This window comes from Echeneis naucrates, chromosome 21 (assembly GCF_900963305.1).
Source record: "Echeneis naucrates chromosome 21, fEcheNa1.1, whole genome shotgun sequence".
In the NCBI taxonomy this organism is placed as follows: domain Eukaryota; kingdom Metazoa; phylum Chordata; class Actinopteri; order Carangiformes; family Echeneidae; genus Echeneis; species Echeneis naucrates.
This window is the reverse complement of record NC_042531.1, coordinates 288,667-303,359: the sequence shown is the minus strand read 5'-3', so window position 1 is coordinate 303,359 and position 14,693 is coordinate 288,667. Positions and strand designations below refer to the sequence as shown.

Here is a 14,693-nt window from a genome sequence, read left to right as displayed (position 1 = left end):
TCAGGTAAATGACTACCAATAATTTTCACATTGTATAACTCATTATCCTCACCGCTCAGTTTGGTCTTGATGCACGTGGTAGTCCTACGAGGTCTGCTCATTCCAGTCTCATTTTCAGCAAACACTCTGAACTCATACTCCGTGGCCTCAGCCAGTCCAGGGATGGTGAACTCCTTCTCTTTCAGCCTCTTCTTGTTGCACTTCTTCCATGTGCTCTCAATTGATTTCCTGTACTCCACCCAGTAGCCCAGCACATCCTTTCCACCATCACACTCTGGAGCCTGCCAGCGGATGGTGATGAAGTTGTTGGCCACATTCACCGTGTCAATCTCACCTGGTTGGCTTGGCTTGTCTATAAAAAAAAAAAAAAACATGTTATTTTAACATGTTTCTGTCTGTGCTGTGCTTCTGTCAACTGTCGCTATCTTGCTACTGCCAGTCTGCCTTCATGTACTTACATGCATGTCTTATTGTGATTTTGTTTTTATTGTGTCATATTTTACATACTGTGCATGCTTTTTGGGTCTTTGTTATGTCTGTGTTTCTGCTTTGCATGTTCTAGTTAATGTCTAACAATGCAGCTCAATGTGGTCTTATTCAATCTTCTTTTTGATTAACAGTAATATCTTCATGTATTTACTGTCTTGCATAACTTGTATCACGAGTCTCTGCGTTGCATGTTTTAAGGATGTCCTGAACTATGTTTTTTATTAATATTATATAATTAAATTTTCATATTTTATTCTATTCTGTTTTTAGGGTAACATCTGTCCAGGGACTACAGATGAAATATAGCCTCTTGGCTAACTCTGGCACATTTACAGCAATGTGCACTGTCCCTGTTAAATAAACAAACGAACAAATAAATTAATTAATTAACAGCTGCTTTTGTGTCTTATCAACAACACACCAATAATATCCACTATATCCTTATTTTTTTTATTTTGGTTTAACTTCTAAAAAGTTTGGACATTTTTGTGATTAGTTGATTATGTTTTCCGGGCCATTAAAATGCATCTAACTGTAGTACTTGCAGTACTCTCATTATTGTTAATTCGTTCTTATGTGAGAAGACTCACCGAATGGATCTTTGCATGTGACGGCTTCAGACACAGGACCAGCCTCACTTTCACCAATGTCATTGACAGCAATTATGCGGAAGTGGTATTCTGCATCAGGCGTGAGTCCATGCAGAGTAAACATGCTGGAGGTGATCTTGGTCTGGTGGCGGGACCATGTCTCAGTGGACACTACCTTGTACTCAACAAAGTAGCCAGTAATGGCAGAACCACCATCATCCTTTGGTCTGGACCAGGCCAATGCCACAGAGCTCTTGGTGACGTCCATAATCTCTGGTGGGGTGCTCGAAGGTTCGGGAGGACCTGTTTTGATGAAAACAGATATATTTTTTTGTCATCATTGAAAATTACGAGTTAAAAACAGTTAAGAGTGAAGAATTGGATTACTTACAAAGAGGAGTCTTGGGCACCAGCGGTTGCTCTGACTTCAGAGAGGCACTAATACCAAAGGAGTTTTCAGCAGTGACCTTGAAGTGGTACTCTCTTCCCTCCTTCAGACCCTTAACAACCAGATGAGTGTCGGTCACTCTGGAGTCCACAGTGTACCAGGCATTCCTGGCTGCTTCACGTCTTTCCACAATGTAACCCAGGATGTCTGAGCCACCGTCATCAGTGGGTGCCTTCCAAGACACCTTTACAGAGTTGGCCTGGATTTCTTCAAAGACCATTGGTCCCTCTGGCGCATTTGGGCGTCCAATGACCTTCACCTTGACTGGGGCCTTCTTCTTGCCAACCTTATTCTCCAGCAAGAGCTCATACACTCCAGAGTCACCCCTCTCAGCTCCTTTGATCACCAGCTCACTAGTGTCTTCGGTGGAGGCAATCATGCACTTGGTGGAGACTGGACCACTGTCTTTGGACCACTTGCATGTTGGGTGAGGCTTACCCTTGATTGGAACAGAGAGTCTAACCACTCCTCCCTGGCGGACCACGTACACATCTTTGTATTTCAACTCCAAGTCAAAGTCAGGAGACTCTGAAGAATAAAGATAGTTGAAAAAGTCAGTTTTATTTAAATTAGTGTTTAACATGAAAATTTTATTTTAGTGTGAATTTTGTTACTGTAATCGCTTTACTCTTACCAAGCATCTCAGTCACAGTGACAGTTCCAGGCACTTCAGCAGGTTCTCCAGAACCACCGGCATTACAGGCCGACACACGGAATTTGAACTCCTCTCCTTGTGGCATTTTGGTCAGTGTGTACTCGCAAATCAGAGACGGTGTGGTGTTGCACTTGATCCAAGCCATAGTGCCCACCTTCTGCATCTCAATCAGGTAACCGTCTACCCTTGCATCTCCCTCATCATCAGGAGGACTCCAAGCCAATGACACAGAGGTTTTGGTAGTATCGGTGATCCTTGGATTTTGAGGACAGCCGGGTGGATCTATGTATGAAAGAAAAGCCTGTCAGTGTTTCCAGCTTCAGAAGAAATGAATCTGGACTTCAACAAGGCACCTTTGACCAGAACACATCTGTAGTATTAGTACAGTATTATCAGGAGACATCTCCAGATAATTTAAAAGCAAAACTGTTTCCTAAAATGTTCTCCTACCGATGGGATCTGTTGCCACTGCTGGCTTGGAAGGCAGACTTGGTTTGCTCAGTCCTCTGAGATTGATGGCGGTGATTCTGTGTTCATACTCCAGACCCTCAGTTAGCTCTGTTGATCTATATCTGGTCATAGTGACAGGGTTCCTGTTGGCACGCACCCATCTGTCTGCCCTCACTTCTTTGCGCTCAATGATATATCCAGAGACTTCAAGGCCGCCATCTTCCTCTGGTGGATTCCAGGCCACAGTCATGCCATCACGAGAAACATCAAAGATGGTTGGACGACCAGGAGGTCCAGGCACATCTGTCAAGGAAGGGGAACATGTAACATTAATGTTACAATACTGTCATTGATGTAATCCTGTCTTTAGTAACAATAGTTGAATGTATTTAAACTTGGCAAAACAGTCAGAAGTCGTACTCTTTAAGCTCCTGCAGGTGATGATCTCAGACTGAAGGAACTCTCCAGTGCCATAGCGATTCACAGCAGCTGCGCGGAAGACATACTCATCTCCCTCAATCAGGTTTTCAAACTTGAAGGTTGGTCGGCTAACAGAGTCACTGACAGGCACCCAGCCAGGTCTGTGAGCATCACGCTGCTCCACCACATAGCCACTGATGGGAGCGCCGCCGTCCCGTACTGGAGGATCCCAGTTGCAAGTGACGGTCGTGGCATCGATTTCATCAAATCTAATGGGTCCACTTGGTTCATCAGGTTTAGCTAGTAAAGCAGATTCAGACAGTAAATGGTTACTGTGAGGTTGTCTCAATAAATATTTGGTATTCTCTTTAATATTGCCAATCCTCTAAACTTTGTATTTATAGGCATTGTGATGATATATAGTTTCTTACAGAGGATGACGACCTTGATGACATCTGTGATGACGCCTACAACATTCTTCACCTCCACCGTATAGTCACCGGTGTCGTCAATGGTGGTGTCAGATATAGTCAGTTTGGAGAACTTGCCCGTGCTCTTGATCTTGACGCGCTCTGTGATTTTGATCTTATTGTCGAGGAAATACCAGGAGCAGACAGGGGGAGGCCTGCCGATGATGGGCAGATCCAACTCCAGTGTCTTTCCAGCCAGGACACTGATAACCTTCTGAGGAAGACTAGAGAAGTCAACCATGGGCATCACTGCAGAGGGAAAGAGTGATAAAATAACTGTTTGGATCAGTGGTTTGGAAATAGATTGTGAACTAAGAGAATTGATGTTTAACGGAGTATTTAACTCGTTCAAATCAGCATCAGCAGAATGCATTTTTTCCCCATGCTTTTTGCCTGGTTACCTCTTTGTTCCTGGACAGTGATAGCTGTAACAAGCTCTTTGGGCTCACTGGCTCCCCTGCTGTTGATGGCCCTGATTCTGAACAAGTACTGTTCCTTCTCATTCAGCTTCTCAACAGTGTGCTCAAAGTCTGTGAGCTTCAGTGTGGCCACCTTCATCCACTTGTCTGTTCCAAACTTGCAGGCCTCAATGGCGTAGCCTGTCAATCTACTGCCACCATCATGCTCAGGCTTCTCCCATCCTAAGGTAACCGTGCTCTTGGTGACATCAATCACCTCCAGCTTGTTTGGCGGCAAAGGCACCTCACAAACCAGGATCACATCAGGAGTCTCGCAGGGCTCTCCGATTCCATAAATGTTCTCAGGAAGGACGCGGAAGTAGTAAAGCATGCCCTCCATCAGGCCATCGATCTTATAGGACGTCTTGTTGCACTTGGAGGTGACGGTCTTGTAGGCTCTCATGGAGGCCTCACGCCTCTCAATGATGTAGTTGTTTACGGGAGCACCGCCATCTACAGCCGGGGCTTCCCAAGAGATGGTAGCAGAATCTTTGGTCAGCTCCTTGATTTTGATTGGTCCAGTTGGTCCAGGGGTATCTAGTGATAAAAATTCATTCTGGAGTTAAAATGTGAAAATTTCCAAAGGCTACTCTATCCTTGAAGTAACAGAAATGTTTTTATCGAGTTAAACAGTCTTAAACAAGCTTAGTATTTCTTATCGTAAAAGCACGTAATGTAGCCTGAACCCAACACATTGTTCTAACTCACCTCTCAGAAATTCTGATCAACTTACCGTAAACCTTTACCAGAATGTTGACTTCCTGTTTCCCTGCAGAGTTCTCGCCCACCAGAGTGTACTTTCCAGCATCATAGCGGTGAACCTTATCAATGATAAGTGTGGTAGATGTGTTGGTGACTTCGATGAAGCCTCTGTTCTGAAGGTCAACGCCTGGCTTGCTCCAGCTGATGGTAGGAGTTGGACGACCAGAGACACTGACATAAAGGCGGAGTGAGCCGCCAGCACGCAGACAGATGGTCTTCTTCAGGTCATCATGGAGCTCAAAGTCAGGAGTTTCTGGTGGAGCGAGTGGGATAATTTCAATAAAGTTTCCACTGTCAGTGACATAAGAATGTACCACATCATGACCGACCTACAAATGAACTTTACTGAAGCCAAATTTAAACCTCATGTACACACTGATTTTTATATGTGATTAATAATGTTTGGATTGCAAACTCATATGTTACTAGGTGACTTACCAATTCTCTCCACTGGCTCAGTCTCAGCACATGGTTCACTGAAGTCTCCTGTACCATTGATGTTAATACCAGCCACTCTGAAGCAATATTTCTTGCCTGCAGAAAGTCCTGTTACCACATACTCTGGATTACGCAAGGTCTTTTCATGGGCCTTGCTCCATTCCTTTCCTCCAGCTTCCTGCATCTCAAGGATGTAGCCAATCACATCAGCGCCACCATCCTCCACAGGGCGGGACCAAGCCAAGCTGATGCTGTCAGCGTGAGTGTCGGTGATACGAGGGATAGAAGGAGGAGCAGGAGTGCCTGAGAAGAGAGAATGAAGGAATAAAGACCAATTGATCTGTGATGTCATTGGAATAATCACTCATCTGTTAAAGGACATTAAATTACTAGAATTCTACATTTTACAAGATACAACTAGATTACAGTTATACAAGATCACTTATTTGTAATGTGAGTGCCAAGACTTACATGTTGGCACTCTGCAGACGACATACAGAGAAACCTCGCTGGGTTCACTCTCCCCAGCCTTGTTGATGGCTGTCACTCTGAACTGGTAGATGTTGCCTTCAGTCAAACCAGACACCTTCAGTGTGGTGTCAAGGTGAGCTCCATCTCTGTTCACCTTCACCCAGCGGGCACTCTTTCTCTCACGCCTCTCCACCAGGTAGTGGATCAATGGGCTGCCTCCGTCACTCTCTGGCTTAAGCCACTCAATGGTGGCAAAGTCTTTTCCTGATGCTAAGATTTCAGGAGCACCAGGAGGAGTTGGCACAGCTGGGTGAAGTCAAAATAGTAAAAATAAATGAAAACTTTTTAGACCATAGTAGATTTTACTAAGGGTTATCTGACTTTTATCTGAAATTGGAACTTACTGCAAGGAATGTTTTTTAAAAATTTGATGCTTTTCAAATCACTTACTGAAAGTGTTTCTGGCGACGATGGGGTCTGACTGCAGGAGGACGCCAGCTCCGTATTTGTTGACTCCTCGAACTCTGAATAGGTACTCTGTGTTCTTGAAGAGCCCAGTGATGTTGCAGGTCAGCTCCTTGCACTCAGCCTGCATGATGACCCAGTTGAGCCTGTTGGTGTCTCGTCTCTCCACGATGTAGTAGGAAACCTCGTCACCTCCATCTTCAACAGGGGGCTTCCAGCTCAGGGTGCATGACTCCTCAGTAATTTTGCTAATCTCAATGCTGCCTTCACACACTCCAGGTGTGTCTGGAAGAAACATGTCTCATGGTGAGTTGCTTTCTATAATTTACAAATGCACTGAATAAATGAATGGAAAATGTTCCTTACCCAGCACTTTGACATTGACTTCAGCAGTTTTGGTTCCGCTTACATTTTTGACCGTGAGTATGTACTTTCCTGTGTCATCTCTGTCACAGAATTTGATAATGGCCATCGCCCTGGTGGGGGTGTACTGCAGGTGGTATTTTTCACACAAGTCCAGCTCTCTGTTGCCCTTGGACCAGGAAACCTTAGGATTAGGTCTGCCTCCTACTGCAGCATCCAGAACAAGGTCTGAACCAGCTCTGACCATCACAGTTTCAGACAGGAGCTTACTGTCCAGTTGAGCTTTTGGAGGCTCTGTAGGGTGAATACAAAAGAAAGATTATGTTCCATGCTCCTTTGCTGAAACCGTCAAATGTCAAATGTGAAGCCAGTGACTGTATGTGCTGTATTTCTGGTATTGCATCTCAGTCAGAGATGAAGCTCTTACCGAAGTCAGTCTTGCACTGCACCGATCCAGTGGACTCGGAGGGAGTACTGAAGACCTGGTTAGCATTCTTGGCAATGACTCTGAACTCATAGGGCTCTCCTTCTCCCAGCGCAGTAACAGTGTAGAAATTGTCGGTAACATTGGTGTAGTTACACTTGAGCCAGCGGCCTTCACCGGTCAAAGTGTACGGCTTACGCTCAATGATGTAGCCAACAATGGGACTGCCACCATCATTCAGTGGACTGGACCATTTGAGGGAGACTGTGGTCCTTGTGACATTTGTGACCTCTGGCTTACTTGGTGGATCTACATAACAGATAATATTTTTGGGCAGAGACAGAACCGTATAAACAAGACATGAGATAGTGTGATAACTCACCAACAGGGTTTTGAGCAACTGCTCCCTTGGAGGCCTCGCTGGCTTTGCTCAGCCCAGCACTGTTCATGGCATAAACCCTGAACTGGTACTCCAGGCCTTCAACAAGAGCTTCCACCTTGTAATAGCACTCAAAGCAAGGGATCTTGTTCTCCCTAACCCAAAGGATGTTGTTCCTCTCCTTCTTCTCGATCCAGTAGCCTGTCACCTTGCTACCACCATCATGGTAGGGTTCCTCCCATTTCATTGTCATTGTGTTAGCAGTGACATTGAAGACAGAAGGCCTTGTTGGTGGGCCAGGAGGTGCTGAGATAAGAGAAAAAAGATCTATGAATATAGTCACTTCAGTTGCATAAGGAGCATAACATTGATTTGAGGTGTAAAAAAAAAAAAGAAAAAGAGGATTAGTACTTACTGAAAGGATGCTCTGCAACAATGGTCTCAGACTCAGTGGACTTGCTGACACCAAATCTATTCTCAGCAGATACTCTGAATGTGTACTGCATGTACTTGGTTAGGTGACTAACATGCAGAGACGTCCGCTTTACACTGGAATTGATCAGCTGCCAGGCTGTGGTACCAGACTCGCGCTTCTCCACAATGTAGTTGGTAATGTCGGTGCCACCATCATCCTCTGGGGGCTGCCAGTTAACCACACAGGATTCCGAGGTGATGGATGAGATTTCAATGGGACCATTGGGAGGACTAGGTCTACCTGTGACATTAACTTCAACTGTGAAGGTCTTGGTTCCTGCCACGTTCTCCAAAGTCAGGTAGTATTTACCACCATCTCCTCTCATGGCCTCCTTCACTGAGATGCTGGTTCGGTCCTTGGACACTTTGATGGAGACTCTGTCTGAGTTCTTCAATCTCATCTCCTCCAATTTCCAGTTGACTTTGGGAGCAGGTCTGCCGCTGATGGGAACCTCGATGGTGAAGCTCCTGCCAGAGCTGCATGTAATCAGCTGATTGGTGATCTCACTGAGGTCAGCCGCAGGTTCAATGTGAGGCTCTTTGACCAGCACAGGAGCCAGAGTTCCTCTGGGCTTGCTATAGCCAGCTTCATTCTTAGCCTTCACACGGAAGTCATACTCATCGCCCTTGTTGAGCTTGCCAACCACATAAGTAAGACTCTGTGTGGTGCCAACAACAACCCATTTGTCTGATCCCTTTGGCCTTGCCTCAATGACGTAACCCTGGATTCGGCTGCCACCGTCATGCTCAGGTTTGAGCCAACCCAGTGATACTGAGTTGTCTGTGGTGTCCAGGATGTCCATTCTCTTTGGAGATGCTGGTTCTGCAGTGGCAATGACTGGCTCTGTCACTTCATATGCTTCCCCCACACCATGCTGGTTCTCAGCTGAGACTCTGAAGAAGTATGGCACTCCCTCAAGCAGGTCCTGGATCTTCAGGATGTGTTTTGTGCACTTTCTACCAGACTGTTGCCATGTACGTCGACTGGCCTCTCGCCTCTCAACAATATAATGATGGATTCGGGCCCCACCATCATTAAGAGGGGGCTTCCAGATCACTGTTACAGAGCCCCTGGATACCTCCTCAAAGGTAACAATCTCTGGAGGTCCAGGAGTGTCCATCACCTTCACTGTGAATGTAACGGTCTTGCTGCCGCTGGAATTCTCCAGGCTGACCGTGTATTTGCCTGTATCGGTTCTAGAGCAGTTTTCAATACTCAGAGAACTGTGGCCATCTGTAGTTGTGATCTCTGACAAGACACCCAGCTCCCCTTCCTCCTTCGTCCAGGTGGCAGTGGGAATGGGTTTTCCTCTGAAGTGGATGCCCAAGCACACTGAATCGCCAGCCTTGACGATGTGTGTCTGCTTGAAGGAGGCATCGATATCCACCTGTGGTGCTGTTAGCCTGTCTACAGCCTGAGCAGGCTCTGGAGTCTCCTTTTCTTCGCCTCTTCCTATGTGATTGACACCGGCGATACGGAACTTGTACTCAGCGCCTGCCTCGAGACCAGCTGCCACATAATGTGTTTCGGGCACCAGTTCCTCATTTACTCTTTTCCATTCCGTTTCGTTTCCTTTCACCATTTCGATAACGTAGCCCAGGATCTCCATGCCTCCATCATCTGCAGGCTTGCTCCATTCCAGACTAACTGAATTTTTGGTGGTATCAGAGACACAAACCACAGAAGGAGCACAGGGAATATCCTTTGGCTCGGCAGCTTTGATAGGCAAAGAGATGTTACTTGGAGCTCCAACTCCAGCGTCATTCACGGCCATTACACGGAACTCGTATTCCATATCTTCGGAGAGGTGAAGCACCTTGTGAGCACATTCTACAATGGGCTTCTTGGTGATCACCTTGTAGAACCGGACAGTCTTCTTTTCTCGTTTCTCCAAAATATAGTACTGAATAGAGTTTCCTCCATCAGATGTTGGAGGAGTCCAGGACAGGGTTATACTCTCTCCGGTGACCTCAGTGGCATCAGGTGTACCTGGAGCATCAGGTGTAGCTGGGGGAAATGATTTTGATACATTAGTGAAATATCAGTTTTTTCCAAATAGAAAGGGTGTTCAATGACGAGTAGAAAAGTCTTTCCACTTACTGTACTGCAGCTGCGCAATAATGGGGCTGGATTCCAAAGGCCTGCCAACTCCAAATTTGTTAACAGCAGAGACCCTGAACTGATACTCATTGGTCTTGATGAGCTTGGTTGCATTGAAAGTGCACTCCTTACATTCATCAGTCACCAAGGCCCAGGAGATCTTGGCCGTCTCACGCTTCTCAACTAAGTAATGTGAAATCTCTGAGCAGCCATCGTTGTCTGGTGGGTTCCAAGATAAGGTGCACTTGCCCTCTGAGATGTTACTGAAAGTAATTGGTCCCACTGGCTCCCCAGGAGTGTCTGCATCATGTATATACAAGGTATACATTAGAACACAAAGAAATATAACTGTACAAAACAGCGTACTGTAATATACAGAATTAGATGTCTAAACTCTGTACCCTGGACTTGAACAAGGATGTTCTCCTTCTTGGTTCCAGATCCATTTGTAGCTTCCACGGTGTAGAGGCCACGATGCGTACGGTCCGCGTCCCTGACAAACAGAGTACTGGATCCAGCTACATTGATGATGTCCATCATCTTTTTGGTAACTTCCACACCGTCTCTGTACCAGACAATCTTGGGAACTGGGCGCCCAGTGATGGTTGCCTTCAGCCTCATGTTGTCACCTGCTTTGATTGTCAAACCCTCAAAGTACTCTGGTCCAAATTCAATGTTTGGAGTGGCTGGTTTTGAGAGAAATGAGAGGTTTTTATTTAGTGTTTAACATTAATGAGCTGTAACATTGTAATTTTCATAATGGTAGGGAGGACCAAAGCAATGTAAACAACTACACGATATATTATTCATAAGATTTGATGTTACAACCCACTCAGCTTTTACTTTCCTATCGTTACTCACCGTTCTCACTTCTCACTACGATAAGGCCAGATGAGTTGGAAGGTGGACTGACAACGCCAATGGCATTTCTGGCGATGACTCTGAACTCATAGCGTTCATTTGTTGCCAATCCAGTGACAGTGTACTGGCACTCATGTACGTCGGTCAAATTGGCTTTGAACCAGCGGCCATGTCCTTGGCGTTTTTCAATGTTGTAGCCAGTAATCTTGCTACCGCCATCACGTTTGGGTGCATCCCATTTCAGCATCACTGAGTCACTAGTCACATCCGTGTAGTCGGGTTGACCAGGAGGATCTGAAAGACATGAAGTGCATCTTTAAATTTATTGTGGTCAGGTTTTCTAACTAAAAAGTGTCCAGTGTAAATGTGCTGTATGTTTGAGATGCAAATGAAAAGAATAACATTGCTGAAACTCACCAACAGGACTGACGGCCATGGTTGGCTTGCTCTCGTCACTCATTCGGCTGAAGCCAGCATCGTTCTGAGCATAGACTCTGAAAGAGTACTCAAGGCCTTCAATGAGCTCCAGAACCCTGTACTCTGTTTCTCTGATCAGCATAGGGTTCACCCTTTGCCACATGATGCTGTTCATTTCCTTCTTCTCCACATGGAAGCCCTGAATGGGGGTGCCGCCATCAAAGATGGGCTTCTCCCACTGGATTGTCATGCCATCATTGGTGATATTGTACACAACAGGTTTGCCTGGTGGGCCTGGAGGCCTGAACTGGTGTTTGGCAATAACCATCTGTGAGACCAGAGGTTCACTGACACCATATCTGTTCTCAGCACACACTCTGAACTGGTACTGGATGCCCTTTATTAGGTTCGGGACCTTGAACTGAGTACCCTGCACACTGGAGCAGGCCATCTTCCAGCCAGTCTGGGAAGTGTCACGCTTCTCCACATTGTAGCAGATGATATCCCCACCACCATCATCACTGGGTTCATCCCAGGAGATCGTGATGCTCTCAGCTCTCACTTCATCCAATCGGATGGGTCCAACAGGCTTTGATGGGGGTCCAAGGGTGATGACATGGATGTGGAAGGATCTCCTGTTGACCTTATTGTCGAGGGTAAGGGTATATTTCCCCTCATTCTCCTTCTTCACATTCTTAATCATTAGAGTGGCTTTGTTTTCTGTCTTCTTGAAGCGAACCTGGTCGCTCTCCTTCAGGGGCAGATTGTCCTTCAGCCACAGAATAGAGGGTCTGGGTTTACCTTTGTATGGCAGCTCAATATGCACATTGTGACCCAAGCGAACACTGATGCTGCCATCTGGGTACTCTGCCAGGTTGGCCTCAGGTGTGATGATGTAGTCAATGACCTTGATGGGCCCAGTCTCAACAAAATCACCCTGTCCCTTCTCATTTCTTGCTGCAACTCTGAAGAACATGTCTGAATGCTCTTTGAGTTTCTTGACTTCGAACTCACACTGCCTGCTGGTCCCTCCCAGTGACCATTCCTCATTCTTAAGCTTCTTCTCGATGATGTAGTCGGAGATAATGCTGCCACCATCATAATCAGGTTTCAGCCATTGCAGAGTGACGGACGTCTTTGATGAATCCTTCATGGAGACCTCTTTGACTGGTCCTGGAGTCTCTGTTGCCTTCACAGGGTCAAGTGTGTCACATGGATCACCAACACCGTTTTCATTCTCTGCTAACACGCGGAAGAAATAGGACGTCTTCTCTGAGAGATCTTCAATGGTGTACGTTGTGTCGATGCATTTGCTTGTCACTGCAGAGTAGGATCTCTTGGAGGAGTCCCTCTTCTCAACAATGTAGTTTGTGATCTCAGCACCACCGTCGAGAAGCGGAGGCTCCCAGCACAAAGTAACCTTTCCACGGGTCACGTTTTTCAGGACCAGGTTTCTGCACTGAGCTGGGGTGTCCTGGACTTTCACAGACAGAGTCAGTGTCTTGGGCTCTCCCACACCATTCTCTATTTTCACTGTGTATTTTCCGGTGTCAAGTCTGGTCACCTCACGCATAACAAGTGCTGTGGTTGTGTCTGAGTGGTGGAACTCATATTTGGGATTGCGATCTATGCATTCTTCTCCCTTGCTCCATGAAGCAGTGGGAGCAGGTCTGCCCTTCAGAGGAACAGAAAGCTCCACATCCTTGCCAGCTTTTACAATATAGTGACTTCTCATGGCCACATCTGAGTCAATCTGGGCCTCCTCTGAAAATCATGAAAAATATTCAAGGTCACGCAGGAACAGGTGTATGTGAAGAAGAGAAGAAAAAAACAAGACACATATGACACATTTTCAGATTCGGTCACAAATTTACCCAAGATGTCCTTAGCTTGCACAGGTTCAGTCATCTCCAGAGGTTCTCCACGGCCAGCACAGTTCACAGCAGAAACTCTGAAGAAATAGTTCACATCTGGCTTTAAGTCATGAACTGTGTACTCTGTTGTCTTGACCTCTCCCTTGGAGGTAATCATGGCCCATTCTGTCTCTCCCTCAACAAGCTTTTCCAGCATGTAGCTGGTGACCTCACTGCCGCCATCCCATTCTGGCTTGGACCAACCCAAGGTGATGGACGTCTTTGTGGAGTCCGCCACTTTAAGTTTGCAAGGTTCATCTGGAGGATCTGGAAATAAAATGTTTCTAAGTTATGCTTTTTGCTCATCTATCTGGTTTCTTTTTTATGACTAAAGTTGAATTGAATTTGAGATTACTCACCAACTGGGTCAGCTGCCTTGTAGTAGTCTGAGGCATCAGAGAACGGCCCCTCTCCAGCCTTGTTGATAGCACAGATGCGATACTGGTACTCATTTCCTTCCGTCAGGTGGTAGACAGTCTGTTTGATGTTTGTAATTGGGTCTTTGTAAACTCTGATCCATCTCGAGCTTTTCTTGTCACGTCTCTCCAGGTAGTAGCCAGTCACAGCACTTCCTCCGTCTACACCTGGTTTGTCCCATTCTACCACCATGGTGGACTTGGTGATAATGTTTACCTCAGGTGTTTGAGGCTGGCCAGGAGTTACTATGTAATGGGACAAGAAAAATATTAAGGAGTGGAATTCAAATGTCAATAAAATGAAGAATACCAATAAAAATGTAAAAAGACCAACAACAGCTGCTGCAGACTAATCATCTTCACTACAAAGAAAACAAGCCTTCGTATTGGCTGAAATGACTTTAACCGTCACATTAAGCTCTCTGTAGCCACAAAACTTACCAAAGGCATTCTTAGCGATGACAGCATCTGACTCCAGTGGCTCTCCAATTCCAAACTTATTGACGCCCATGACGCGGAATATATATTCATTTCCACGCACCAGCTTGCCGACGGTGATGTGTGTCTGCTCGTGTTTCTCTGAAACTGTCGACCAGACCACCCGGCTGGTTTCACGACGCTCAACAATGTAATGTGTCACTTTGGAACCTCCCTGATCAGACTCAAGTACAGGGTCCCAGCTGAAGATGATCCTATCTGCTGTTATGGAGGTGAAGTTAATGAGTCCGGCTGGGGGTCCAGGTTTGTCTGGAGTGTGGTTAAAAAAAAGAGAGACAAAAACAGAGATGTTGTTAAGTTGCACAGAATAATAAATCATTAGAAAAAATTGATTAGAAAAACACAGTGTGAGCCAAGAATTTCTGAATACCCAGAATTTCAATCCTGATGGTTGCAGATGCTGATCCCAGAACATTCTTGATCTTGATCTCATATGAGCCTGTATCAAAGCGAGTGGCGTCCTTGATCAGAACAGCAGAAGAGTCTGTTGAATTTTCAATAGAAACCATAGAGGTTTGCACCACTTCTTTTCCATTCTTGAGCCACTCAATGGTTGGCAGAGGCTTGGCAATAATTCCAACTCTGAGTTTAACGGTCGTTCCAGCCTTGTACTGAACCACATCCAGATACTCTGGTGGGAGGTCAATGGCTGGGGCACCTGTGGGACACAACATATTAATAGAGCAATAAATATATAAAAGAACAACAAATGCGACCTTAGATTACATAAA

The 14,693-nt window shown here is 45.8% G+C and overlaps 1 protein-coding gene across 1 annotated transcript in view; it reads right to left on the bottom strand.

Moving 5' to 3' along the window:
• LOC115061562 (titin-like) overlaps positions 1 to 14,693 on the bottom strand; it is a 154,750-nt gene that overhangs the window by 9,611 nt on the left and 130,446 nt on the right. The window contains exons 201-224 of the mRNA XM_029529957.1: positions 14,333 to 14,620; positions 13,906 to 14,211; positions 13,408 to 13,710; positions 13,010 to 13,315; positions 11,136 to 12,899; positions 10,719 to 11,012; positions 10,259 to 10,543; positions 9,858 to 10,157; positions 7,698 to 9,764; positions 7,286 to 7,588; positions 6,907 to 7,212; positions 6,483 to 6,773; positions 6,102 to 6,401; positions 5,652 to 5,957; positions 5,181 to 5,483; positions 4,714 to 4,995; positions 3,924 to 4,517; positions 3,484 to 3,771; positions 3,053 to 3,352; positions 2,633 to 2,935; positions 2,162 to 2,464; positions 1,471 to 2,055; positions 1,080 to 1,382; positions 53 to 352 (exon numbers count right to left, since the gene is read on the bottom strand). Coding sequence (XP_029385817.1) covers positions 53 to 352; positions 1,080 to 1,382; positions 1,471 to 2,055; positions 2,162 to 2,464; positions 2,633 to 2,935; positions 3,053 to 3,352; positions 3,484 to 3,771; positions 3,924 to 4,517; positions 4,714 to 4,995; positions 5,181 to 5,483; positions 5,652 to 5,957; positions 6,102 to 6,401; positions 6,483 to 6,773; positions 6,907 to 7,212; positions 7,286 to 7,588; positions 7,698 to 9,764; positions 9,858 to 10,157; positions 10,259 to 10,543; positions 10,719 to 11,012; positions 11,136 to 12,899; positions 13,010 to 13,315; positions 13,408 to 13,710; positions 13,906 to 14,211; positions 14,333 to 14,620 — 10,980 coding nt within the window. The remainder of the gene's footprint in view (positions 1 to 52; positions 353 to 1,079; positions 1,383 to 1,470; positions 2,056 to 2,161; positions 2,465 to 2,632; positions 2,936 to 3,052; positions 3,353 to 3,483; positions 3,772 to 3,923; positions 4,518 to 4,713; positions 4,996 to 5,180; positions 5,484 to 5,651; positions 5,958 to 6,101; positions 6,402 to 6,482; positions 6,774 to 6,906; positions 7,213 to 7,285; positions 7,589 to 7,697; positions 9,765 to 9,857; positions 10,158 to 10,258; positions 10,544 to 10,718; positions 11,013 to 11,135; positions 12,900 to 13,009; positions 13,316 to 13,407; positions 13,711 to 13,905; positions 14,212 to 14,332; positions 14,621 to 14,693) is intronic.